This window comes from Bubalus kerabau, chromosome 1 (genome assembly GCF_029407905.1).
Source record: "Bubalus kerabau isolate K-KA32 ecotype Philippines breed swamp buffalo chromosome 1, PCC_UOA_SB_1v2, whole genome shotgun sequence".
Classification (NCBI taxonomy): domain Eukaryota; kingdom Metazoa; phylum Chordata; class Mammalia; order Artiodactyla; family Bovidae; genus Bubalus; species Bubalus kerabau.
Genome location: NC_073624.1, coordinates 185,087,509 through 185,114,075, shown reverse-complemented (window position 1 = coordinate 185,114,075; position 26,567 = coordinate 185,087,509). Strand labels below are relative to the sequence as shown.

Below are 26,567 nucleotides of genomic sequence, written 5' to 3'. Positions count from 1 at the left end.
GTAGCTGGGGTGGTCGAACGGAAAGTCAACAACACCTGGCGCATGATCGGGAAGAGTTCAGCCAATGGGAAATTAGTCTGGTTCGAGATAGGAGGCCTTTAGGCATAGACGTCATTATACCGCGACTCCTGTCCGTATCTGGAGAACCTGGAAAATGGTGGTGATGGCGCGGCTTTCGAGGCCCGAGCGACCGGACCTTGTGTTCGTGAGTCCGCGGCGGGCCGGGGGTGGCATTCATAGGGGCGCCGGGGCTTAGATACCTCAGGGGATTGGGGCTTGGCCACTCGGGGTATTTAGGCTAAAACTGGGCCGGTCTGAGAGCAGGAGGACCCTTACGGGCCGACTCGTGATGTCTGGACCAGGCTGGTCAGCAGCAAAGATCTGGTGCCGGAGCTCAGGTGACCTTAGTAAAGAGCAAATGGTCGAAGTTAAGGGCCTGGCATCCCAGACCTGGGGCGGAAATGGGAGCGCGCAGGGTGTGGGCGGGAAGGGAAACTCATGTAGCTAAATTTTGAGAGGCCTGGTGTTTGAAGTAAAAGCTTGGTGAGTAGTCCAGGGCTGGTTTCATTGGTAAAATCTAAGTGTTCCGGGTAACCGTCCAGGTCTGGTCCTGAGCGTTATAGTTTCTGGGATAAAGGCATGGTGTCTGGACCGGGAGAATCTTGGGAAAAGAAGTAAAGACCTGGTGATGTGGAGCTGAGTGGGCGACGGCCAGTAGAATCCTGGAGAGTCAAAGTCTTGGTGTTTGGAGTAGAGGCGTGGCATTTTCCCTAGATTGCTTCTTGGTGTCTCGAGTTAAAGGCTAGGGAACTTGTCCATACCTTTCTAACTGAGATAAAGGATTTAGCTTCCAACTTCTGGGGCAGAGTTGAGCTAAACTGGCTGGTGGGAGCCTGAGATGCCAAAGGTCTGGTGTCTGGGGAGTCATGCTCTGAGGAGGTAAGACTTGGTGACCAGGGCAGAGGTCTAGCGTTGGACCAGAACCTTGGTGTCTGTAGAGTCTGGTGACCTGGGCCAGAAAGTGGATAGCTTGATTCGGAAGGCCAAGAGAGTGATATCTGGGTGATAGTTTCATGCCTGACCTGGAACCCGGTGACTGAGGAGTCTGATAGTCTGGGTCACGTTGTAGGTCATCAGATTCTGAGGGGTAAAAGTCTGGTCCTGGTATCTGGGTGACTGGGCTCCAGTGGTGAGCAGTGGCATCTGGGACCTGGGTAGGGGTCCCAGTAGGAGTGGTGCTGTGCGCAGGCTCTGAGAGCAGGTCTATCTTCTCCCCATACCCCGGCCCTGGCAGGAGGAAGAGGACCTCCCCTATGAGGAGGAAATCATGCGGAACCAGTTCTCTGTCAAGTGCTGGCTCCGCTACATCGAGTTCAAGCAGGGGGCCCCCAAGCCCAGGCTCAATCAACTGTATGAGCGGGCGCTCAAGCTGCTGCCCTGCAGGTGAGATTGGCAGCAGCTGCCTTGCCTGCCCCCGCCCCCCTGCCCCACCCTATCTTATCCCATCACACCAGAACTGGCTAGTAGGTCCCAGGTCCCTCCTAGGTGTTGTGTCAGCGAGTAGACATCCCAGGAATCGCTGAGCACACCTTCCCTGATGTCCTGGCCATCCTCCCCAGGCCCCTGCTCCTAGCCCTCGTCTCATAGGGCAGAGGGAAGGGTCCCCGGAGTCCATAAAAGCTGACCAGTCACTGCCCCTCCCTCCAACTCCCAGCTACAAACTCTGGTACCGCTACCTGAAGGCCCGCCGGGCGCAGGTGAAGCATCGCTGCGTGACCGACCCCGCCTATGAAGATGTCAACAATTGCCACGAGAGGGCCTTTGTGTTCATGCACAAGGTGGGGAGGGGGCATGGCTGGGCCAGGGAATGAGTAGGGAGGTGAGGCTCAGAGTCCACGGAGGTGGACAGAGCAGGGGTGGGAATTCTGTGACCTCTGTGCATGCCGGGCTGAGCAAGACTTAGTTCCAGGGACACTGGGGTTCTGGGTCCTGCTGCAGGGGACATCCAGCATCCTGGGGCCCAGTGCTGAGGCTGGCAGCTCAGCCCCTCCTCTCCCCACCCCTCCAGATGCCCCGGCTGTGGCTGGATTACTGCCAGTTCCTAATGGACCAGGGACGTGTTACGCACACACGCCGAACTTTCGACCGGGCCCTCCGGGCATTGCCCATCACCCAGCACTCTCGTATTTGGCCCCTGTACCTGCGCTTCCTGCGCTCACACCCCCTGCCTGAGACTGCTGTGCGGGGCTACCGGCGCTTCCTCAAGGTGAGGCCCCTAAAAGGGCAAGATGGGGCCAGGTTCAGGCAGGTGGGCCAGTTCCCCAGGTCAGGACTTTCCAAAAACGGGCTCGTTGGGGGCACTGTGTGCCCTGACAGACAGGAAATGGGAACATGGCTCATTGAGACAGACAAGGTTTTGTTTGTGAGTTCTGTGTTCAATCTCCAGAGAGTTTGCGAGCATCTGCTCCACGTCCGGCATTGGGATACAGGTGCTGGGGATAGAGTGGCTAAGACTGTCCCTGTTTTCATGGAGCTTTCAGTCTCACCTGGCAGACAGATGCTTGCGACCTGACTGCATAAACCGGAGTAACTCTGCAACCATGAGAGGGCAGGGAACAGGAGATAAACACATAACAGGCAGGGCTGAGAGTCGAGGGGCAAACAGTATGGAGGCCTCATGCGGTTTCCCCAAATTTATAGTCTCTTATGCATCGTGAAGTCCTTAGTGCAGTGCTGTTTTAGGTAGGGGGCTTGTGATGAAAGCAAGGCCTGGTCTGTGCAGGCTGGACCGCTGGTGTCTGACCCAGACAGTGAGGGCTGGACCTGGACTGGTGAGGGCTGGGGCTGAGACTGGAAGTGCAGTGCTAGCTCCTGCCCAGAACAGTGGTGGGTGGCTGACCGGAGGTGGGGTGGGAGGGGGCATGGTGGTGTGGCCCTGTGGCCCCACTGACAGCCAGTGGTGTGTGGGTGCCCAGCTGAGCCCCGAAAGCGCTGAGGAGTATATCGAGTACCTCAAGTCAAGCGACCGGCTGGATGAGGCGGCGCAGCGCCTGGCCACCGTGGTGAACGACGAACGCTTCGTGTCGAAGGCCGGCAAGTCTAACTACCAGGTGGGCCCTGGGTGCTGGCCAGGGGGGAGGGCCGGCCCCTTGGGGCCAAGGCTGACCTTCCCTCACCCCGCAGCTGTGGCACGAGCTCTGTGACCTCATCTCCCAGAACCCTGACAAGGTGCAGTCTCTCAACGTGGACGCCATCATCCGCGGGGGCCTCACCCGCTTCACCGACCAGCTGGGCAAGCTCTGGTGCTCGCTGGCCGACTACTACATCCGTAGCGGTCACTTCGAGAAGGTGCCTGGGCAGGCAGGGGTCTGGGAGCGGGGCAGGGCCTCCCTCCAGCACTCAGCCTTTGGGGACACCTGTGGACGTGCATATGAGCAGAAACACGTGCCAGTGTATTGTTAGTGTACACCTTTGCACGTGCCTTCCTGAAGGTGGGGCGAGGCAGACTGCCAGCGAGCGCACCCACCTTGAACCAGCGAAACCTAGTTTTCCATGGTGGTGCCTTGGACCTGTTTTAGCTTGGGTGTCCTCATTTGCTGAAGTTTCCTGAGAATGAACTTTTGAGAGTGACAGTTGCCTTCCCACCTACTGGGACTCAGGCTGGAGTTGGGGTTTGGTGTGAGGGTCCCTCCTGAGGTGTTGGTTTTACCATCTGTTCATGTTGGCTGTTCTCCTTGTGACAGTGGAGTGGCAAGCTTGGGGATGGGGGCCGTGGGGGGGGCTCGGAGAGGTCCCTGGAGGGGCTGGCTGGGGCTGCGAGGATGGGGAGGGGGTGGGCCAGGGGTGATCAGAGCAAGAGGGTGGAGCTGGAGTCGGGGCCCAGAGGGGGCTGTGCAGGCCTGGGGGAAGGAGGAGCCCTGCAGGCCAACAAGGGGCCGACTGTGTCCCGCTACAGGGAGCTGCCAGTTAGCCAGCCGTGAGCAGGACACAGGCCTGACCAGCTGTGCGTTCTACAAAAATACAAAGACCCTTCGGGCTGACACTTTGAGTGGACCGCATAGGCCGGGGCTGGCAGCAGGAGACTGGCCAGGCAGGGGCAGAGTGAGGGGGCCTCCCACCACTTTCCTTTCATACTGCCCGTCCCCTCGGGGTTTGGGGAATGACCAGGAGAATGTGTGCTGGAAAGAGGGGTCAGACTGGTGTGAGGGGTACTTTGTAGCAACAGCTGAGCCCTCCGTGACCTGCTGAGGTTCAGGTCCTGGCAGGGTGGTTGGTCCCCGCTTCGGTCCCACGGGGGCTGGGCCATCATGTATCTCACTTGAGCCCCATGGTTACTGCATGAGGAGCTGTCACTCTTTACTGATGAGGAGCTGAGGTCCCGGATCACCTGGTAGAAGAGGGGAAGGGAGAGCTCCAACCATTGTTGGGTGCTGGCAGTGCTGGGCAGGCCCCAGGGAGTACCCTGCGGGGATTCTGATCTGGGACGGGTGCTCAGAGGCCGGTTCTGTCAGATGCCTAGGGTCCCTGCAGTGGTCACACGCGCCTCTCCCCTGCACTTTGCTTACACCCTCCTCCCCCACTTCCCTTCCCTGCAGGCTCGGGACGTGTATGAGGAGGCCATCCGGACTGTGATGACCGTGCGGGACTTCACCCAGGTGTTTGACAGCTATGCCCAATTCGAGGAGAGTATGATTGCGGCGAAGATGGAGACTGCCTCGGAGCTGGGGCGGGAGGAGGAGGGTGAGCTGGGGGAGAGGGGTCCTTAGTGACTTCTTGGGGGTGAGTGGGTCTTGGGGTCAGAGGCCAGCAGCAGGAGAGTGTGAGTGGGTGGGTTGCCAGGACTGGGGACACTTTTCAGTGGGGCTTGGGTTGAACGCTGGTGGGAACGGAGAGCAGGGTAGACAGTGAGGTGGAGAGGGGGCCTGGGCCAGAGCTTGGCAGGGAAGGAGGGCTGGTGGGGGCGGTGGGATTGAGGGGTTTCCAGGGTAGCCTGGACCCTGCCCACCTGTGGGTTCATGGTGGCCCTGGGGCAGCTCGGAGAGGGAGTGCCCAGATGGACAGTGGGGGCATAGGGTAGGGACCGGCAGTGAGCAGGAGGTGCCCTGGGTACTGTGAACAGACGCCCTCCGCCCTGCCCCGACTTCGCAGATGACGTAGACCTGGAGCTACGTCTGGCCCGCTTCGAACAGCTCATCAGCCGGCGGCCCCTGCTCCTCAACAGCGTCCTGCTGCGCCAGAACCCGCACCACGTGCACGAGTGGCATAAGCGTGTGGCCCTGCACCAGGGCCGCCCCCGTGAGGTGTGTGACGGCCCCGCCTCCAGAGCCTGTCTTGGCCCCCCCTCCTCCGAGGCCCGCCCCCTCCCCACCAGGTCCCCGCCCAGCCTGACCCAGCCCTTCCCTCCCAGATCATCAATACGTACACGGAGGCTGTGCAGACGGTGGACCCCTTCAAGGCCACCGGCAAGCCCCACACGCTGTGGGTCGCGTTCGCCAAGTTTTACGAGGACAACGGGCAGCTGGACGATGTGAGTGTGGGTGTCGCGTATGGAAGTCTTATGGGTCCTCTGCCCCGCCCCCTTTGTGGGCGGGGTCTCAGCCTGGTCTCTGTCCCGCCCCGCCCCCCCCCCACACCCCCCGCAGGCCCGCGTCATCTTGGAGAAGGCCACCAAGGTGAGTTTCAAGCAGGTGGACGACCTGGCCAGTGTGTGGTGTGAGTGTGGAGAGCTGGAGCTCCGGCATGAGAACTACGACCAGGCCTTGCGACTTCTGCGGGTGAGCATAGGCTGGCGCGGGGTGGGATGGGCCGGCGAGGGGTGGGATGGGCCGGCGAGGGGTGGGATGGGCCGGCAAGGGGTGGGATGGGCGGGCTTGGGCGCTGCAGGGTGTGCGGTCAGGGTTCCGGACGCCCCCTGAGCGCCTCCCACTGCCGTCCTTGCCCCTGCAGAAGGCGACAGCGCTGCCTGCCCGGCGCGCTGAGTACTTTGATGGCTCAGAGCCTGTGCAGAACCGTGTGTACAAGTCTCTGAAGGTGTGGTCCATGCTGGCCGACCTGGAGGAGAGCCTCGGCACCTTCCAGGTGAGCCCCTGGAACAGGATGGGGGTGGGATTGCACCTTCCAGCGGAGCCCCTGGGATGGAGTGGGGGAGTGGGACGCGCTCCCCAGGGAGGGGAAGGGGGCTGACTCCACCCCTGGGGCGCACCGCCCTGTCCCCGCCCTGCAGTCCACCAAAGCAGTGTACGACCGCATCCTGGACCTGCGCATCGCCACGCCGCAGATTGTCATTAACTACGCCATGTTCCTGGAGGAGCACAAGTACTTTGAGGAGAGCTTCAAGGTATGGGGGTCCCCACCCAGGTGTCAGGGACACTGTGTTCCTGTGCTCAGGCCGCCCCCACAAGGTACCACCCACTGGGCGGGTACCACCCACTGGGCGGCTTAACCCACGGAGGTGCGTTTTCTTCGTCGTGGAGGCCCCAAGTCTGAGATCAAGGTGTGGGCAGGGTTGTTTTCCTCCGAGAGCCCCCTCCCTCTGGCTTGTAGAGGTCGCCTCTTCGTGGTGTTCTGGCGTGGCTGCCTCTGCTGTCATGAGGATGTCAGTTGTATTGGAGTGAGGTCACCTTAATCATCTCATTTTAACTCAAGTTACATCTTGTAAAATTTTTTTCCAAATAGTCTTGTTCTGAGGTACTGGGAGCTAGGGTTTTGACTTGAATTTGGAGGGGCACAGGGACACAGGAACGGGGACATGGCAGGGGTGGGGTGTTGTACACACATGAGTGCCGCCTCTGAGTGTCAGGCCTGCCCCCCTGCCTGGGTGGTGACCTTTCTCCCTAGGCTTCAGTGTCTGTTGAGCTGAGGATCTACTCTCATCTTCAGCCATAAAGTTGCTGAGTAACCTTAGTGAGTCCTAGTCCAGCTCTGTCTAGGGTCCTGGCAGCCTATAGAGGGAGACAGGCCATGCATTGGCCGCCAGGCTGGGTTTTGATTACGTGATCATGGGGAGGAGCAGGAGGGAGAGGCAGGCAGGCCAGGGGCCCGCTGAATGAGCCAGAAGGGGACATGGGCATGAGGGGTCCTCCTGCTGAGGGCTCACACACAGCACCCCCTCGGGCAGGCATACGAGCGTGGCATCTCGTTGTTCAAGTGGCCCAACGTGTCGGACATCTGGAGTACCTACCTGACGAAGTTCATTGCCCGCTACGGGGGCCGCAAGCTGGAGCGGGCACGCGACCTCTTTGAGCAGGCGCTGGATGGCTGCCCTCCCAAATATGCCAAGAGTGAGGGGGTCAAATGGTCTTGGGGGTGGGGGCGCATCCCAGGCCCAACCGCTGATCTCTAACCCCACCCCCCGCTTTGTCCTGCCGCAGCGCTGTACCTGCTGTACGCGCAGCTGGAAGAAGAGTGGGGCCTGGCGCGGCATGCCATGGCAGTGTATGAGCGTGCCACCAGGGCTGTGGAGCCTGCACAGCAGTACGACATGTTCAACATCTACATCAAGCGGGCGGCTGAGATCTACGGGGTCACCCACACCCGCAGCATCTATCAGAAGGCCATTGAGGTGCCTGCGTCGGGGGTGGGGGGTGAGGGGGGAAGAAGAGGGTCTTGCAGGCAGGGAATCTGAGTGAGTCTGTGTGTGTGTGGTAGAGGGCAGGCTCACTGCCCAGGGGCCAGCCTGGTGTGCCCAGAGGGGTGTGTGCACCCCCGCCCCCATCCCAGCCTCCCTGACCCCTCCCAACCCCACCAGGTGCTGTCTGACGAGCATGCCCGGGAGATGTGCCTGCGGTTTGCTGACATGGAGTGCAAGCTTGGGGAGATCGACCGTGCCCGGGCCATATACAGCTTCTGCTCGCAGATCTGCGACCCCCGGGTAGGGACGGTCCTGGACCTGGGGAGGGATTGGGGGGTGGGAGGTTGTGGCCAAGCTGACCAGCTCACATTCCTGCTACCCACTCTGCAGACGACCGGGTCCTTCTGGCAAACGTGGAAGGACTTCGAGGTCCGGCATGGCAACGAGGACACCATCCGGGAGATGCTGCGGATCCGCCGCAGCGTGCAGGCCACATACAACACGCAGGTCAACTTCATGGCCTCGCAGATGCTCAAGGTGTCGGGCAGCGCCACGGGCACCGGTGAGCGAGCCCTTGCCATGGGTGCTGGCCTCCCAGGTCTGAGAGCATCAAGGTTCACCCCGTTCCCCATGCCTCAGGCTGGGAACTTCCTGGGGGATTGGGGCCTCAGGCTTACATGGGGGGCACCCAGCAGCACCCAGAGCAAAGCAGGCACGGTCCCCATGGCATCTGACCCCCACGTTCCCTGCCCCCACCCCCAGTGTCCGACCTGGCCCCCGGGCAGAGCGGTATGGATGACATGAAGCTGCTGGAGCAGCGTGCTGAGCAGTTGGCGGCGGAGGCTGAGCGGGACCAGCCCTCAAGGGCCCAGAGCAAGATCCTGTTTGTGAGGTGAGGGAGGGCGCCCTGAGGCTGGGGCTCGGAGCCAGTCAGCTCTCAGGAGGGGAGGCACCAGGAGGTGGGGGGCCGCTGGGCCTGGCTGAGCAGTGTGGCCCCTGCCCGCCCCAGGAGTGACGCCTCCCGGGAAGAGCTGGCTGAGCTGGCCCAGCAGGCCAACCCGGAGGAGATTGAGCTGGGCGAGGACGAGGATGAGGATGAAATGGACCTGGAGCCCAACGGTGAGGGGCCAGTGGGCCAGGTCTGGTGGAGGGTGGGGGTGGGACCCCTTCCCAGAGAGTGACCGAGTCCTCCTCACATCCCACCCCCATCCAGAGGTGCGCCTGGAACAGCAGAGCGTGCCAGCCGCTGTGTTCGGGAGCCTGAAGGAAGACTGACTTCTGCCCCTGCCCACTCTGCCTCTCCCCTCAATGAAGCTTGTGTTTGTATGTCCTGGTCTGAGCCTCCTTCCTGCCCCCTCTCTCCTGCTGCCCAGGTGCCTGAGGGGTTTGCCAACTCAGCGCCCTGCCCCCCTCCACCCCCGGATTGGCTCATGTGGGAGGTGGGGCAGCTGGGCTCTAGGCCAGGGCAGGCACCCGCCCCACCCTCACCCCACCGAGCCAGTTCTGGACTCTGAGAGGCCAGTCTCTCCGTGGCCTGAGGGCCTGATCCTGGAGGGGCCCTGTCCCGCTTCCCATCAGCAGGTAGACAGCACCCCACCTCGAACCCTTCCTCCCTGGGCGAGGGCGGCACCCTGATCACCTCTGCGATCTTAGCAAGGCTATTCTCTACCTGGACAGCAGCCAGGAGCCAGACCTCCGCCCTGGGCCACGACCAGGGCGTGGTCCTTAGTCCTAAGTTCTGGGAAGCCATTATCGGGCTCTAAGCTATTAAAGGATTTGAAGCATCCAGGGACTTAATCAGATTTGTGCCCTTAACAGGCCAGGCAGACTGCTGTGGGACCGGCTGGTGGCAGGAGGTGACTGGGGATGCAGTCATGGGGACAGAGAAACGAGTGAGCAGGTAGGCCTTCAGGAGGCGAATGTGCAGGATCAGGTGACCCTGGGGAGGCTGAGGTTCCCCACTTGAGCTTGTGACTTAGCTCCTCCACCTGAGACATCCAGGGGCCACGCCAAGGCAGCAACCTCAGACCTGGAGCTCGGCTGAGAGAAACAGGACCCCCTGGCCCAGAGGCAGTCACCGAGTCTAGAAACGTAGGCAGGCGGCTGAGGGAGAGAAGATCAAGTTTAGCAGTTGGCCAAGGACCAAATGACAAGAGGGGCCGATAATAACAGCCAGGCTGAGGAGGAAAATGAAGCCAGTGGGGGTGGGGAGGGCTGGCTAGAAGCCCCAGGTGCCCAGGAGTTCAGCTAAGAGGCAGCTGGGAAGCGGCCACGGGGCCCTGGCAGGGGAGTCATGCCAGACCTTGGCAGGAGCTGCACCAGAGCCATCAAAGGGGGCAGACAAGAGGCTGGAGCAGGATCAAGAGAGAATTGGGAGACAGGAAGTGGTCGGCGAGTGTGGGAAACCTCTCCTGCAGAGATGTCCCCAGCCCCCCAGCCAGCCTCGGGGAGATGCCAGTAGTCTCCAGTAGTCTCGCTCTCTTTAAATTACTTTATTCAAGAAGGTGGGGAGGACAGACGGTTGGGGGGGACTGAGCTGAGCCCTGAGTCCCTGAACCTCCCAGCTCAGCCCCCACAGCAGGACGGGACAAAAATTAGGGGGTGGGGACTCCAGCCCCACCCAGACAAGGTCGGGGACAGACAGGACCCAGGAACACCGACTGACTGTCCTCCGGGCTGGTCCCCGGAGGGGTCGGCAGTCGGAGTACACAGGGCCCGGCCTGCGGACTACCCAGGATGGGGCTATTTGGGGGTGCTGCTGCCCTTCTTGGGAGTGGTGGGCTTCTTGCTCTGCCAGAGGTGTCCCTGGATGGTGAAGGCATCCACGCTCATCGACATGGTCTTGGCGGGGATCTGCGTGAAGCGCTTGCGGTCTGAGTTGTACTTGTAGATGCCCTCGACCATGGCTGGTGTGACCGTGCGGGGGCCATAGCCTGCCAGCCGTGACAGCTCCTCTGTTTCTGCGGACAGTGTGTACAGGGCCCGGAACTGGCAGCTTGAGTCGCGGAAGAGGATCAGGAAGTGGTTGGCCTTGCTCTTCTCGATCTCCTGGTGGGCAGCAGACACAGTTAGCCAGGCCACCAGAGACCCCCCACCTGCCCCCGACCCCCTATAAAGTCCCAGCAAGGGCCTACCTCAAGAATGCGGTTCTTCTGTGGCTCATTCACCTTGCCCGCCAGGCAGCAGTGTGACAGGGCATTGTGGATGATGAACTTGTTGGACTTGGCACTCGGCTCCTTGTACAGCCGCGGACCTAGCGGGCAGGGCAGTGAGCAGGGACTGGCGGGGGCCGGTGCTCACCACCCCCCCACCCCCAAAAGTCCCACCACCTACCCGTATACTCAGGCACTGAGGCCGGGGAAGATGCGTTGCTGCCATTGTCCCACTCACGTTCGCGGCTGCCGGGCAGGCGGCTGGGGGACATGAGGCCCGATGGAGATGGAGCCCTGCGGGGGAGGGTGGGATGGGGAAGGGGTGCAGTCAGTGGTGGACGAAATCAGTATGCAGTGAGACCCAGGAAGGGTGCGCCCAGGACAACGGCAAAGCAGAATGTATCCACAGATACTATCTGTGCTCTTAAGTCCCTGCAGGGCCAGGTCCCAGCCCTGGGCACGCTGAACATGGGAGCAGAGAGATGCATCCTTAGGTTCTGTCTCAGGTGTGTGACCTTTCATCTCTGGCACCATATCACCATATAGCTCTTTGTGCCATATCACACTCCTAGGCACGCATTCACACATGCAGTCACACACACACACACGCACACTCCGAGAGGCATGTGGCACATAAGCACATGCACGTCCAGGCCAAACTCACCGAGATGTGGGCCTCTTCACACCAAGGTTACTGGGGGCCTCGTTGGCCACCGTGGACAGAGACAGGGTGGACTGGGAGTAGATTTTGCTGAGCCGAGAGCCTGGGAGCAGAGGGTGTCAGATCAAGCACCCCCCACCAAGCCCCCTTACCTCCACGTATGCCCAGGGGGCCTGACCTGGCCAGTTGGAGAAGGAACATGGGGGTCAACCCTGCCTAAGACCCTCACCCCACACTGACCACCCTCCGTCCCCCCTAAGCCAGGCTGTAGGGAAGCAGTGCCTGACCTATTAAGCTTTGGAGAGAACTCTGAGCCAGTACCCTTTACCCTGCCATGGCCCCCACATCCTTCTGGAAGCCTTGATCCCCCACACTGCAGCCCTGTGTGTATACCCCAAGCCGCCCCACTTGCCCCCCGGGGGCCTCACCCAGCAGTCCACGGGCTGGGCTCCGAGCCAGGGCCGAGTCATCACAGCAACCAGAGCGTGGCCGGGGGGCCCTCCGACCGCCGCGGCCCGGCCCCCCACTCCCTGCTGCCCGGGGCCGCAGCACCTTATCAAGATCGTCCATCAGCTTCAGCTGGGCCCGGCGTTCATACTCCAGCCGTGTGAACTCCCCCCGCCGGGGGCCCACCTCCTCCTCAGCAGGGGCCCGGGCAGCTGGGGCTGGGGTTGCAGCAGAGGCCGTAGGAGCTGTGGGTGCAGGGGGGCTGGGGGCCACCTCCTCCTGGGCCAGCCTACGCACAGAAGAGATGGACACAGTCAGACAGGTGGCAGGGTTGCCAGAAGCAGAGGTCCTGGGCTGAGCTCAGCCTCACCTCGAGGCCTCCTCCCTCCGCTGCTCCTTCTCGGCCTCCTGCCACTGCTTCCTCCGCCGCGCCTCCTCAGCCCGCCGCTGCTGCCGTTCCAGCAGGCTGGCCCGCTTCTGGGCCATCTCGTCCTCGGGCTTGTCTTCATCCTGGGGGCAGGCACTGAGTGTAACTGGCTGTCCCTCCCCTGGTTCGGCTGGAGTCTGTTTTGACCCAGCCTGCCAGCCACTCACATGTCCTTGAGTTTTTGTCATTGGTCTGAAGGCATTTGGTGTGTGCCTGCTCTGTGTGTGACCCCATGCTGGGTTCTGGGCACACAAAGGCCTCAACCCAGCTAGGACGCAATACTGGTGAGCACACTGGTGGGGCAGGATCTATCCTAGGAGATACCAGGAGAGGTTTCCTGGAGGAAGCAGCCTAGGAGAATGATGTGGACTGAACTGGGTGGGGTTGAGTGGTGAGGAGTGCATTCTGGGGCAGGAACAGGAAGTGCAAAGGCCCTGAGACCAGAGCAGGTTGAGCAGGTGTGGAGCAGGGAGGCCAGTTTATTCTAGGACCAAAGGGGAGCCACAGGAGGATTTTAAATAGGGGTATGTGTGTTAGTCGCTCAGTTGTGCCCGACTGTGACCCCATGGACTGTAGCCCGCCAGGCTCCTCTGTCCGTGGGATTCTCCAGACAAGGATATTGTTAGCGGGTTGCCATCCCCTTCTCCAGGGGATCTTCCCGACCCAGGGATTGAACTCCAGTCTTCTGCATTGCAGGCAGATTCTTTACTGTTTGAGCCACTGGGTAAGCCCACAGACGGGAGTGACAGGGTCTAATTTACATTTTAGATAAATGCTAACTGCTCAGTTCACAATGGCCAGGGATTGGTGTGGTGAGGGGTGGGCAGTGGAGACCAATCAGGACGAGACTGCTGGTGTCCAAGTAAAAGGTGCTGGCCCAGGCTGGGGATGCCGACAGGAAGAAGAGTGATTGGATATGGAAAAGTTCAAAAGAGGAACTGTAGGGCCATGCTGGGGGCAGTGGGGAGGAGAGGACAGGAGGGAGGGGATGCTGTGGAAGATGCCAGCTGCATCTGTCGATCTGCCTATTCCTGTTCACCTGTCCATAACCCACCTACCCATCCGTCTACTGGGCCACCCCTGTCCATCTGTCTACCACTTACTTTGTATTCACCCACTACCTACCGCATCTACATGTCCATCTGACCACACACACCTAGTAGGTCTGCCTCTCCCACCTGGCTAACCATCTATCCATTCTGTTCCCCTACCAGCTCTGTCTGTCTGGTCATACACTGAGGAAGCCCCATCCATGCGACCACCGTCCACCTGCCTGTCTGCCCATCCGTTCGTTCTTCCATCTGCCCACCTGGCCCCGCCCCCACCTGCTCAGGTGCTCACCTTATAGAAGAAGCCCAGTCCGGTGCGGGGCTCTCCCTCTGAAGACGCTTCCTCCTCTAAGGAGTCCTCAGCCCCAGGGGGGCTCCCATCTCCCTCGTCCTCAGCCGCTGGCTCCTCCAGGCTGCTCAGTGGGATCTCGATGAGGCCAGGCCGTGCTGCGGGCTCCTCGGGGGGCGGCCCCTCGGCCAGGAGGATGGAGGAGCGCGTCTGCACCGGCACCTGGCTCGGTGAGAACTTGCGCAGATGGGGGAGGCTGTCCACGTCGTGTGGGGGCGTGAGCACCCTGGTCAGGGGCGCCAGCCGCAGCTCTGCTGGCCGCGCGTGTTTGGGGCTGCGGGGTGTGGGGCTGGGGCCGGGGCTGGGGCCCGGCCCGTGGCTGCGCCGGGCAGCTGGGGCGCGCCGGGCGGGGCTGGGGGATGCAGCTTTGGGGCCCGTTGTGGGACCGGGGATGACCCACGCGGCGGCAGCTGGAGTAGGGGCGACTGTGGAGGACTCGGGTGGGGCCAGGAGCCGCTGCTGCTGGTCTGTGAGCCTCTGCATGTCCCGCTGCAGAGAGTTGAGTGCCGCGCTCAGCTTGCTCACTGCCCGGTTATAGTCCCCCAGTCCTTCGGGGGGCACCGGGCCCAGTTCTGGTGAGAAGGTCACCGCCTTTGGCCGTGGGGATGGCTCACCCTGGCCCTCACCTGCTGGCCGCTCCCCGCCAGGGGCCGGGCCCAGCTCTGCCTCTGCTTCCCCACCAGCCTCCCGGGGCTGCACCTGCAGGAAAGCATTCTTGCCCAGTCGTTGGCGGTGCTTGGCAAAGATGGCCTCGATCCGTCGCTTCTGGGCCTCGATGGCCCGGCGTTTCTCCTCTAGCCGGGCTCCAAGCTCACTCATCTCCGAGCTCAGGGCCTCCGGTGCCCCCGGGGTGGCCACTGGGGACCCGGCCTCGACCTCGGCCTTCACCAGCTGCTTCTTGCGTTCAGCAAAGCTGGTCATCTTCACTTCAGAGTTGCTGGCTGCTGGGGATGAAGCTGCCACCTTTGGGGAGCCCTCAGGCAGGGCTGGTGGTTTTGATACCTCCCCAGCTGGGCAGGGAGCCGGTTTTGAGGGGCCCTCGGGGTGGGGCAAGTAGGCAGATACTTTGGTGGGCCCGTCAGGCAGTGGTTTTGAGGCCCCCTCCTGTGGGTAGGGGGAAGCCAGCGGCAGTTTGGAGGACCCCTCAGGGGAATGGAGGTAGAAGCTGCCGTCGGCAGCCCCATCTGGGAGCAGCCGGGGCTCGGCACTGTGGATGATCTGCAGGGCCTCCTCGATGGTAGGCAGGTCACCAGTCTCTGGGGGTGGCTGCGCAGGGGTCCGGGCTGGCACAGGGCGCTGGGGACCCAGGCTGTCTGAGCTGACGGAGCGCAGTAGGACGGGATCTCCCATGACAACATCCACGTCGCTGTCCAGGCCAAAGGGGGTGCTGAACGACACGGCCTGGGAAAGGGGACGGCTGGGCGGCCGGAGGGAAGGGTCAGCCCCTGGGACAGGTCCAGGCCCCACCTGGCCCCTCTGACTCCACTACCTGGGCCCTTTTGATGTGCTCACCTGAGCTGACGGTTCCAGGCTTTGCCGAGGGCCTCCATGTGGGACATGGACGGGGAGGACTTCAGCGAGCCTGGGGAGGGTGATGAGTGGTCATTCTGGGGTCACTGGGGACCCTGGGTGGGGTGAGCCATGGGGTGTCAGTGGGTGAGTCACTGATGGGGCATTATGTGGATGGATAGCTGGGGGCCACGTGGTGTCACTAGGGGGTCCTTGTGAGGAGGTCACTGTGGGGGCCAGTGAATGTCACCAAGGAAGTCATTCAGGTACCAGACAGACCCAATGGAGGGGTCACAAGGTGTCCACATGAGGTCAGCAGGGGCAGTCTTTGGGTGTGGGGGGTGCGGATCTCCAGTGACCAGCCATCCCCCTGCCCTCACCTGTGGATCCTCGGAGTGGGGACTGGGGCCCACCAGGTGACAGGAGTGGATGGCGGAAATTGAAGACAGGAGAGCTGCCAAGAGACGTGTGTCAGCCAAGGGTCCCCCCCATCCCCCTCCCCTCTCCCCTTGGGAGTGGAGACCAGAGTACCCTCTGACACCTCCCCTCTAGCCTACCCAGCAGGAGGGACCCAGCAGGAGGAGGAACCCATCGTGGCTGGGAAGTCTCCACCCACCAGGGGATGTACCTGCTGCCGCTGTTCTGGGGAGTAGAGGCCTCTGTGGCCTGGGGGGAGGCGGCTGTACACAGAGCAGAGGGTCAGGCAGGGCTTGGTCTTCCCACCATCCCCCTCAACCTCACCCCACCCCAGGCCCAGGGCCAGGCCTTACCGTGACCATCAGGCAGATCCTTGACCTGCACAAAGTCAGGTTTCAGCACCTCGAAACACATGAACAACTCAGCCAGCAGCACCATCAGGTTGACCTGGAGGCGAGAGGCAGGGTCAGCCGCCCGGACCCACAGCTCCGGATGCCCATGAGGCCCATGAGGTAGCCTTACCTTGAGGGGCGGTGGGACATAGAGAAGGTCCTCCAAGGACAGCGGGCAGCCCCGAGGGAGGCGGGAGGCACAGAAATCCTGCACCAGCTGGAGGTTGTACAGGCTGTCCGCCACAGACATGGGGTCCTTGAGGCATACCTCTGTCGGGACAGGATGCCTGGGTCCCTGGCTCTCCAGGAAGGAGGACGGGGTCCCAGCACACAATACACACGGACACCTCGACTGATGAGCTGAGCCGGGCCCCCTTCATAAGGTGGGTGTCATGATAGGCTGGCTGTCCCTCAGGTCTTTGCATCTATTGTCCCCACCGCCTGGAATGCTAGTCCCCCTAGAACTCACCTCAAATGGCTTCTGACTACCCAGCACTTAACAAAGTACCTAACATCCAGAACATTCCTCTAAATGAACTTATGGTTCATTCTCTCTCAACTAGGATGTGAGCCGCCTGAGGCCAGGGGCAGGTCCATATTCTTTTGGTTGGATCTCTTGGTGCCTACAATAGGATTTGGCACACAGTTTCTACTCTACTCACATTTGCTGCAGGACTGAATTATGGAATCACACAGTATGGCTCAGATGGTAAAGAATCTTCCTGCAATGCAGGTGACCTGGGTTCGATCCCTGGGTTGGCAAGATCCCCAGGAGGAGGGCATGACAACCCACTCCAGTATTCTTGCCTGGAGAATCCCATGGGCAGAGGAGCCTGGCAGTCTACAGTGGGGTCACAAAGTGTCAGACACGACTGAGCAACTAACACACTGAATTATAGGCAGCACAGAGAGGTTTAGACACTTGGGCAAGGTCACACAGCTCATTAATAGAAGAGAGATGTTCAAACTCAGGTCTGCCAATCCTGAGTCTCTGCAATACTCTGGGGACAGGAGCCAAGGCCTGGGTGCCAGGCTTGTCGGGAAAGGATCTGGCTCAGACCCATTTACTCACCCTCAAGTCGCAAGAGCTGGGGACAGTAGCAGTGGATTGTGGCGGCCAGCGCTGCCCCACTTGCCAGGTCCTGGAGGCTGGTCACCGTCGGAAAGCAGGGGGCACGTCGGGCCACCGCACGGTCCTTGCGATATCGAATCTGCGGGTGGGAGCCGTGTCAGGTCAGAGGTCAGGCTGGCCTCCAAGTCCGTGGTCATGCAAGCTGTGTGGGGAGGCCTGGGGTTTCTACCACGAAGGGGCATGAAGCCAGGGGGGTCCCAGAGCCAGAGTGGGAGGGGGGCCAGCCTGGAGCAGGGTGGGGAAGGGCAGCAGCAAGAGGCAGAGGAGGTGTCCGCGAGCAGCCAGGCCAGCAGCGGGGGCTGGGAGCAGGGACTCCTGAGACCCCGGGGTGGGGGATACATTACCATGGGGGGTTTGCTCCCCGACTCCTTCAAACAGAAGGCAATTGCGTGCTGGGGGGGAGAGGAGCAGCCGTCAGCGGGGCGGGAGGGGTGCTGACTTGCTGGGCCCCCAAGCACACCTCCGGGATAGGGGACGGCCCTGACCCCTGTCCTGAGCCCTGGCCGTCCAGCTCCCTGGCTGTGCTCTGGCCGGCTTTGGGGACCCCAGCACCTCCCAGCACGGAGGGACCCAACAGAGCAGCCTCTCATGCAGGAAGTCCTCCCCCACCCACTCAAAAGACCCAGGCCCCAGCTGGGAGAGGGCATGCAGAGGAAGCAGGTAGGCAGGAAAGGAGCCCCTGACCCAGGCCCTAGGGTGGGAGGAAGGAGGAGGCCCTGAAGTGAGCAAAGGCAGGGGCTTCAGCCCAAAGTGCCCCCACCCTCACCCCACTTGCAGTGGTCACTTTCCCCTTATTGCACTTCAGGGATGGACACTCCACTGCCTCCAGAGCTGGGAGCAGGGAGCTGTCCTTAGGGAAGCTGGAGGCTCAGTTAGGAAGGTTCCTCTCCCCTCTTTTGGGTTTGAGCATCTTCCTCTTGGCCAGAAGGGTCTTCTCCCTGTGCCCTGCCTGCTGGGGTCAGGATCCATGTGTCTGATGGGCTGGGGTCCTCCCTTCAGAAGCCCCAGAGGTCTCCCCACCTCGGCTCAGGTGGACAAGCCTCTGGATTACTGGGAGGGGGGGTCATATACCAGGGGAGAAGTAAGAGCAGAGATGACCCTCTTGCCTTGGTTCCCCAAAGGGCTTCCCTCTGTCCCGCAGGGCTGGGTCCTACTTCCTTTGCTCATAACTGGGAGCAGGGGAGAATAGGAGAGGGAGCGGGACAGGCAGGCAGAAAGAGACACACAGACAGCGACAAGCGGGGCGGGCAGACAGGGCAGAAAGACAGCCCCACTTACAGGAACCAGCTTCCAGTACCAGCGTGTGGGGCACTGATGCCAGAGAGGCAGAGAGGAGAGTGTGGCAGGAGTGGGCAGAGGCAAGGGGGCAGAGAGAGAAAGAGAGTCACTTCCGGCCCCGCCAAGAGCAAGAATGGCCTCGAGGCACAGCCCCGACCTACCCATCCAGCCCTGAAAGATCCGCCCCTCCCTCCTTCCTTCCATCCATCACCCCAGCCTCACCGAAGGCTGCGCTGGGGCCACCCCATCTGCAGGGGCCGCTGGAGTAGCTCTCTGGGCAGCTTCCTGCTCCGTCTTCTCCTGCAGACGCCGGATGGTCTGCGGAGCAGGGAGAGGTTAGCACTCTAGTCACTGGACCGGTCCTGGCCACCTCCGCCCCCCCACCCCCCATCTTGGCCCAACCCCCACCTACCGTGTCTACCCAGAAAAGGAGCTTGTGCTCCAAGCTGGCTAGGGCCAAGGGACCAGGCAGTGTCTTTGTCCACTCGAAGGCGAAGGCAACCATGAGGGCATCAATGACAGCTAGATGGGCTCCCTGTAGGGGCAAGGGCTGAAGGGTGAGCCCAGAGCACAGGTTGGAGGCCTCCAAGGGAAAAGAAACAGGAAAAACCTAGAGGTGGGAGGGGCTTACAGTGGGACGGGCTTGGGAAGCAGGCCAAGCTTGAAAGGGAAACTTAAAGTCTCTCAATGTCTAACTCTTTGAAACCTCATGGACTATACAGCCCATGGAATTCTCCAGGCCAGAATACTTGAAGGTCACAAACTAGGCCTTAGTGATCTGGCGTCCAGAGTAGCACCTTTTTGGGAGGTGCCTGACTTGGTAGGAGGAGCCAGGGCTGATGGGCGGAGCCTTGGTGGGGGAGGGACTTTGTTTGGTGGGGCGGGGCCTGGCTGGGCAGGGGCGGGGCCTACCATGAGGATAGGCTGGTGCCTCAGGTCGGCCTCCTGCACTGGGCGCTCGGGCAGCGCAGGCACTGTGCCCCTCCGTGCCAGCAGTGCCAGAAGCGCAGAAGGGCTAGGGGGTGCTTCGAGCTGCGGCAGCGCCTGGCGCCAGGCCCGGCAGTACAGCTCGGCCGAGAGCAGCAGCCGTGTCACCGGGGGCTTCACATGCTCCTGGGCGTACTGATCCGTGTAGAAGGGCTCCCACAGCTCCGAGGGCACATGCTCTGCGGGGGCGGAGTGGAGGTAATGGCAGGGTCAGGGCATGGGGCACAAACGCCCATACTTGCAACCCCATGGACTGGTAGCCTACCAGGCGCCTCTGTCCATGGAATTCTCCAGGCAAGAATACTGAAGTGGGTAGCCATTCCCTTCTCCAGGACCCAGGGATCAACCCAGAAATCGAACCCGGAACTCCAGCATTGCAGGCAGATTCTTTCCCGTCTGAGCCACCAGGGAAGCCCTTACATACAATTACATGGCCCCAATTAAAGCAGGGGGTGGGTGGGATGTGGGTTGGGGCAGGTCTGTACCAAGGAGGATGGCACCAAGATGGGAGAATAGGGGAGCTGGGCTAAGATGAGAGGCGCACATGCGGAGGAGTTTCCCAGATGAAGGGATGATGTTGTTTCCGGCAGGGGGATCTGCATACAAAGGAGAGACGGTGGGTGGGACGGAGCACCAAGCCTAGAGGAGATGGCGGGCTCTTGGACCCAGAGTGGAAATGGAGGTCAGATAGGCGGGGTCTTGAAGCCACGCCTCTCGCCCTCACCTAAGGACTACAGAGACTAGAAGGGTTAATAGACCTCCCCGGTGCTTCCCCTTACAGCAACCCTAGGAAGAGGCAGCCTGGGCACACGTGGTAACTCCGCTTTATAGATGAGGAAACCTAGGCACCAAGGCCACACAGCTCATCAAGGCTGGGACTGGGGGACTTCCTGGTGGGCCAGTAGCTAAGACTCCGCACTCCCCTGGTCAGGGAACTAGATCCCACATGCTGCAACTAAGAGTTAGCATGGCACAACTAAATATCCAAACAAATAAATATTTTAAAAAAAAAAAAGGTTGGGACTGGGATTCAAACCCAGGTCTCAAGGAGACTACACCCTTAGAGTGGAGGCTGGAGGTGGGATGAGCTGTGGAGCGGGGGGCTGGCTGGAGGGGCATAGAATGGAGGAGGGGACAGACTGCAAACACGTTGAGAGGGGTGAATGGCCTGAACTTGGTGACTGAAGGGAGGGGGTGGGGGGAAGAGAGGCCCCCAGAGCCCTATCTGGAGGGGGAAGACAGGCGGGAGAAAGAGGGTGTTGGCTGAGATGGGGGTACAGGAGGGCCGGGGACTTAGAGGCAGCCATGGAAACTCTGAAAGAGAGGGACAAGGTAAGACGAGGAGGCTTGAGGAAGCTCCAGGGGGAGGAGGGCAATAGCAGAACCCCAACCAAGTAGAACCCAAGGGTGAGGAGGAGAAAAATCAGAGCCACTAGGAAGATTCGGGAGGTAGAGGAGGAGGATCCAACTCGGTTAGATCTGCCCTCCTGGGCCTTCCAGGGAGGCCCCAAGTCTTATCCCAGTCAGAGCCGCTGATCTGTACACGTGGGTTCTGCCTGTGTTGGAAGAATGCGAGGAAGCAGGATTGTACCGTTCAGAAACATTTGAATGTGACATACCAGGCCTTCCTCAGGTGCCTGAGTTCACAGCAGTGCTCCCCCGGGGTCCCGGCCCTCAGCTACAAGGACCCAGGCACCCTTGCCTTCAACCCCTCCCTGCCCACTCTGATCTTTCCCCACCCCTTAAACTCACACTTGACCTTCCCACTTAATACCCAAACCTTGTGAAGAGTTGGGCCATCTCCCTGACCCTTGAAGGAAAAGCTCTCCAGAGTGAGAGATTATATTATGTGAAGTCAGACAGAGAAACACATATATCAAACCCCATCGCTTGGAATATGTGGAATATTCCATATGTGGAATCTAAAAAAATGATACAAAGGGGCTTATTTACAAAACAGAAACAAGACAGAAAACAAACTTAGGGTTACTAAAAGGGAAGCAGGGAGCGATTAATTAGGAATTTAGGATTAACGTATACATAGCACTATGAACTGGATAACCAACTAGGACCTACTGCAGAGCACAGAAAACTATACTTAATATCTTGTAATAACCTACACTGAAAAAGAATCTGAAAATGAATGTGTGTGTGTGTGTGTGTGTTCAGTCGTTCAGTCATGTCCAGCTCTTTGCAACCCCATGGACTGTAGCTCGTCAGCTCCTTTGTCTGTGGAATTTTCAAGGCAAGAATCCTGGAGCAGGTTGCCATTTCATACTCCAGGGGATCTTTCCAACCCAGGGATCGAACCCATGTCTCTTGCATATCCCTCATTGACAGGTGGATTCTTTACCACTTCGCCACCTGGGAAGCCTATATATGTATGTATAACTGAGTCAGTTTGCTGTTTATGTGAAACTAAACACAACATTGTAACTATACTCCAATTAGAAAAAAGTTCTCCAGGTTCTCTTTCCTTCCACTCTACTCCCGATCGGACCCCTCCCAGTCCGTTCCTTCCCTTGTAGCTCCCAGCCTTCCCAAGGCCAGCAGTGGCCTTCCAAAGCCCACTATCTTGCCTGGGCTCTCTGCCGAGCATCTCCTTCTTTGGGAAGTCTTCCTCCCTCTGGTGTCTCCCAACATCCTGTCTCTTTTCTCTTTCTCCCACCACTCAAGCCTGGCTGCCTGCCCCCATGCCTTTTCATTGCTGGGCTCCTGATAGCTCTGTCTGAGCAGCCCTGTCAATGGACATGCTCTCCCCACCTCCTTCCCACCACAATGATGGCTTCCATAGTCATCTGAGCACTGCCTCCTGCTGCAGCTCAGGCACTGCCCCTAATCCTTAGCATCCTTCTCCTTCTCTCTGTTCCCATCACAGTGAGAGAACACCATCCCTCCTTCTCTCTCCCCACCTCCAACATCCAGCCTCAACTCACCGGGCTTCAGCTCCTGGCATCCCCTGAAGCCAAACCCTCCTCCCTCTCTCTCTAGCTCCAGGTTTGTTTCCTGCTCTCATCAGCAAAATGAAACAAGTTTCTTTCCTGCAGGACTTGTCAGGGCCTTGAAGATGACAACTTGAGCTGGAGCTACCGATGGCTACTGTTTATTAAGGGGCTTCCGGGGTCAGGGGCTTCCCAGGTGGTGCAGTGGTAAAGAATTCACGTGCCAATGCAGGAGACACAAGAGACATGGGTTTGATCCCTGGGAGGGGAAAATCCCCTGGAGGAGGACATGGCAACCCACTCCAGTATTCTTGTCTGGGAAATCCCAGAGACAGAGGAGCCTGGTGGGCAACAGTCCATAGGGTTGCAGAGTCGGACACAACCCAAGCACACACAATGTTTATCAAGTACTTAGGTTATACTAGTGTGTCTTTGCCGAAGCACAACTGGCATTTGGGGCTGGACGATTTGTGTTTAGTGGGGCTGTAGGTGTGGGGAATTGGGGCAGGGAGTGCTGTTCTGGGCATTGTAACATGTTTAGCAGACTTCCTGGTCTCTCCTCGAGAGCTGACAAGAGCACTGTCCTCTCTAATAGTGACAACCAAAGATATTCCCAAACATGGCCCCTAAGTGACAAACTCATCATCAGTTGAGAACTGCGGTTCTATGCTATGTTTATTGGAGCACTTAATACTGTCCAACAGGAATAGAATACGAGCCACACAAGAAGTTTAAATTTTTCTATTGTACTGTTTAAAAAGCAGCAAGGAGTAACAAGACCTTATAATATATCTCACCCAAAATATATATATTGGTAATATATATCTTAGTAATATATCTCACCATATATATATATATATCCCCAAAATATTATTTCAACATGTCAACATAAAAACATTATTAATGGGATGTTCACATTTTTTGTTTTTGGTACCAGGTCTCCAGAAGCCACTGTGTATTTTACATTGACAGCCTTTCACAAGTTAGATCAGCCACATGTTGCTCTTGAAAGTCCCTTGGACTGCAAGGAGATCAAACCAGTCAGTCCTAAAGGAAGTCAACCCTGAATATTTATGGGAAGGACTGATGCTGAAGCTCCAAAACTTTGGCCATCTGATGCGAAGAGCCAACTCATTGGAAAAGACCGTGATGCTGGGAAAGATTGAGGGCAGGAGGAAAAGGGGGTGACAGAGGATGAGATGGTTGGATGGCATCACCGACTCAATGGACATGAGTTTGAGCAACCTCCAGGAGATAGTGAAGGATAGGGAAGCCTGGTGTGCTGCAGCCCATGGGGTCGCAAAGAGATGGACACAAGTAAGTGACTGAACAACAATATGTTGCTCGTGGCTACCACGCTGGACAGCACAGCTAGTCTTTGGACCACCCGCCTTGTGTGCATCTGCTCCTGGCATTCCTTTTCTTTTTTTATTTGGAGGATAACTGCTCTACGATGTTGTATTGGTTTCTGCCATACACCGCTGATATGGAATCAGCCATAAGTATCTATATATCCCCTCCCTCTTGAGCCTCCTCCCACCTCCCTTGCTCATGGAATTCTTATGAAACTTATCCATTGTACAGATAGGAAAACATAGATCCAGACAGCTAAGATGACTTGGCCAAGATCCAAAGAGAGAGTAAAGGGTGGAGCCGACAGGACCCTAGCTCCCTAGAGCATCACAGGGAGGTTCTGGAGGCCTGAGGGACTGCATGTAGCACTTCCCAAACTTGTGTAAAGATGGCACCCTTCCTTATCTTATCTCTGAGCTCACTGTGGAGCCCACTAGCCTGCATTCTTGCCCAACCTCCTCAGGCCTGTGCCCTGGGTCACCCGAAAGACCCCATCCCCCTAGCCATTTTTCCCCAGAGGGGCAACTGCATAACTGATCTCATCTTGTCAGTCCCCAAACACCTTCCCCAGCTCCCCAGGGCCCTCAGATCCCCACATGTGGCCTGAGAGGACCTCTCCAATGGCACCAGACTCCCTCATCACCCCCAGCCACTCCTGGGCACGGCACAGAGAACTCCCTGTGGGTCTCCTCCCCCTAGAAAACTCCTACACAGCCTTCAAGGTCCAAACGCTCCCTCCTCTAGTGAGCTGTCTGTCCCTTCTCCTCCCTTCCCTGGAAGACTTCTAGGATTTCCTCCCCTAGCCCCTCTGCAGGGCTGGCAGCCCTCTTCAACACTGCTTGAACATCACCAGCTTTATCACTAGAAGAAGCAACGGTCTGGTTTCAGGTCCCATCGTCCTCTCTCCAGAGTTCATCCCCATCTTTTCTGTCCTGAGAGCCCAGCACTGGCCTGGCACCCAACAGGCATCAGTAAAGAGTTCCAGAGTTCATGGATCAAGCAGGGGTCTGCTCACCACTTCCTGCCTAGAGCCTGGGATCTCCCCTTGCTCAGTCCCCCACTGTTGAGAGAACATGGGTGAGGGGACAGACTGAACTTGACCCTCTGGGACCATATCACACAATTTGGGGGAGCTGAGGTCAGTAAAAACAGAACCAGGTGAGTCAGGGCATCCTCCCAGAGACCTGACTTTTCTTTCTGCAAAATGGAATAGTAATTTCTCTTCGGTCCCCTGGACAGAGGACAAATAATATTATCATTAATAAAAATACCACTGGTCATGGCAGCAGAAATAGCAACATCCGCTTAGTGTGTATAGTGGGCCAGACACAGAAGAATCCCATGGTCTGTCTGTCTCACCTTGTGAAAGATGAAACTGGGACCCCACTCACCCCAGCACTGCCCTGGGACTTAGTGGACAATTGTGAAATGGATAACAAAGTGAATACATGCCTTCTTTTACAGAGGACTCAACAGAAGCTTAGAGAATTGGGTTAATTCGTCCACATTCTGGGGGAATGTGGCACTCAAACCCAGCTGATTCCCAAAGCTGAGTCCTCTGTGGCCTCATAACTTGGGATGCAGGGGACTGGGGCAGGCTGGGCTCTCTCCCTGCCAATCCTTCCTCTCTTCCTCAAGCAGGTATTTGGGGGTGGGTGGGCCCTAGAGTGGGCCCTGCCTGGGAGACTGCAGGGAAAGAGACTGGGAGAAAAAGACAGGCTCAGGCGGAACCAGGAGACAGACGGACAGCTGTCACCAAGACCCACACCCAGAACAGGTTGATCTGGGAAGGCCACTGAAGGGGGGATGGGCTGTGCTCAGCTGGTGCCAAGACCAGTGGGCAGGACCCGTAGGCGGGCAGGGCGTCCCCCCAGAAGGCCCAGACCTTAATTAACTCCTCTTCCCCATGGCCAGGCCCTGACTCCTGGCTCTGGCATGAGGCCATGACTGAAACTGCCCTGGGCCTCAAATCCTAGGGATGTACCCACATCCTCCTCCCCCGTGGGGTGGCCCAAAGTCTCCACACATGTGGGTCTTGGGGAGGAAGTGGGACAAGGCCCCACACCTGGGCCCCCACTCCCGGCGATCATGGATAAGCCATTTCCCTTCTGCCGGGCTCGCCCGCCTCCTGAGTAAAATGGGGCAATAAGTCACAGCTGCCAGCCGCCGGCCGGGGCCATGGAGGCGAGAGAGGGGCTTCCTGGAGCTCCCTTCGCCGCCCGCAGCGCAGGCAGGGCCGACGCCGGGTGTGTGTGTCCGGCCTGGACAGGGGCGGGGGTCCTCGCGGGCGCGTGATATAAGGGTGTAAAGGGTGGGGGGAGGACGTGCCAGAGGCGAGGCGAGGCTCGCCCTGGGGGACACCACTCGGCCCACAGACCCTGCCCGGCTCACCTGGGGACCCGGACGCCCCGGTCGTGGCGCGGAGCTGGGCAGCCGGCCCCACCCCCACCGTGCTCCCGCAGCCGCGCGGGCAAAGTCCACCGCCCGGGCCGAGCAGGAAGCCCAGAGGCCCGGCGCCGAGGGGCCCAGGCCCGGGGACCCCCCCGCCCCCGGCGGCCGGCGCTATTGTTCCCACGGCCCCGGCCTCCCCAGCGCGGCGCCCCGCCCCCCGCACCTGCCGCCCCCTTCTTCCCCTGGCCCCGGTACCTGCGCCCCCGAATGCGGCCCGCAGCACCCACGCCAGGCTGGCCGCCGCCTTAGCCCGCGAGAAATCGTACTGGTCCAGCGACTTGATCTCGGGCACCAGGAAGGTCCTCCGCAGCGGCCCGGGCCCCGGGGGCGCCGCCTCCACCATGGCGGCGCGGGGGCTGCGGGCACCGGCTCCGCGCTCGCTCGGGCTGGGCTTCGCCGCGCTCGCACCCGGGCCGGGCCCGCTGCCGCCACCACAGCCGCCACCACCACC

The 26,567-nt window shown here is 59.6% G+C and overlaps 2 protein-coding genes across 5 annotated transcripts; one reads left to right on the top strand and one right to left on the bottom strand.

Annotated features, from left to right (window-relative positions):
• Positions 1 to 19: 19 nt before the first annotated feature.
• XAB2 (XPA binding protein 2) lies at positions 20 to 10,694 on the top strand. Of its 3 annotated transcripts, none has more exons than XR_008701979.1 (21): positions 20 to 205; positions 1,295 to 1,443; positions 1,715 to 1,838; positions 2,069 to 2,266; positions 2,976 to 3,110; positions 3,184 to 3,348; positions 4,596 to 4,740; positions 5,149 to 5,300; positions 5,408 to 5,527; positions 5,643 to 5,774; positions 5,947 to 6,078; positions 6,224 to 6,337; positions 7,118 to 7,280; positions 7,371 to 7,561; positions 7,748 to 7,870; positions 7,961 to 8,132; positions 8,333 to 8,462; positions 8,580 to 8,689; positions 8,784 to 8,893; positions 9,389 to 9,470; positions 10,541 to 10,693. XR_008701979.1 is itself a non-coding variant. In XM_055545546.1 (19 exons), the coding sequence occupies exons 1-19, from the start codon at positions 155 to 157 to the stop codon at positions 8,843 to 8,845; spliced, it is 2,568 nt and encodes an 855-aa protein (XP_055401521.1). In that variant the 5' UTR covers positions 20 to 154; the 3' UTR covers positions 8,846 to 8,896. The 3 variants fall into 3 exon arrangements, 1 of the variants encoding a protein (XP_055401521.1); XR_008701982.1 differs by lacking the exon at positions 20 to 205 and adding an exon at positions 427 to 543 and having other exon boundaries at positions 10,541 to 10,694; XM_055545546.1 differs by lacking the exons at positions 9,389 to 9,470; positions 10,541 to 10,693 and having other exon boundaries at positions 8,784 to 8,896.
• On the bottom strand, positions 10,313 to 26,567 carry CAMSAP3 (calmodulin regulated spectrin associated protein family member 3). Of its 2 annotated transcripts, XM_055545577.1 has the most exons (19): positions 26,312 to 26,567; positions 19,296 to 19,549; positions 18,796 to 18,918; positions 18,606 to 18,701; positions 18,384 to 18,416; positions 17,450 to 17,497; positions 17,046 to 17,184; positions 16,104 to 16,243; positions 15,935 to 16,028; positions 15,793 to 15,844; positions 15,545 to 15,618; positions 15,168 to 15,237; positions 13,599 to 15,072; positions 12,201 to 12,340; positions 11,812 to 12,119; positions 11,387 to 11,486; positions 10,904 to 11,016; positions 10,705 to 10,823; positions 10,313 to 10,618 (listed from the first exon to the last, which is right to left on the bottom strand). In XM_055545577.1, exons 1-19 carry the CDS (start codon positions 26,457 to 26,459, stop codon positions 10,313 to 10,315), a joined length of 3,831 nt encoding a protein of 1,276 aa, XP_055401552.1. In that variant the 5' UTR covers positions 26,460 to 26,567. The 2 variants fall into 2 exon arrangements, with proteins under 2 accessions (XP_055401552.1, XP_055401562.1); XM_055545587.1 differs by lacking the exons at positions 17,450 to 17,497; positions 18,384 to 18,416.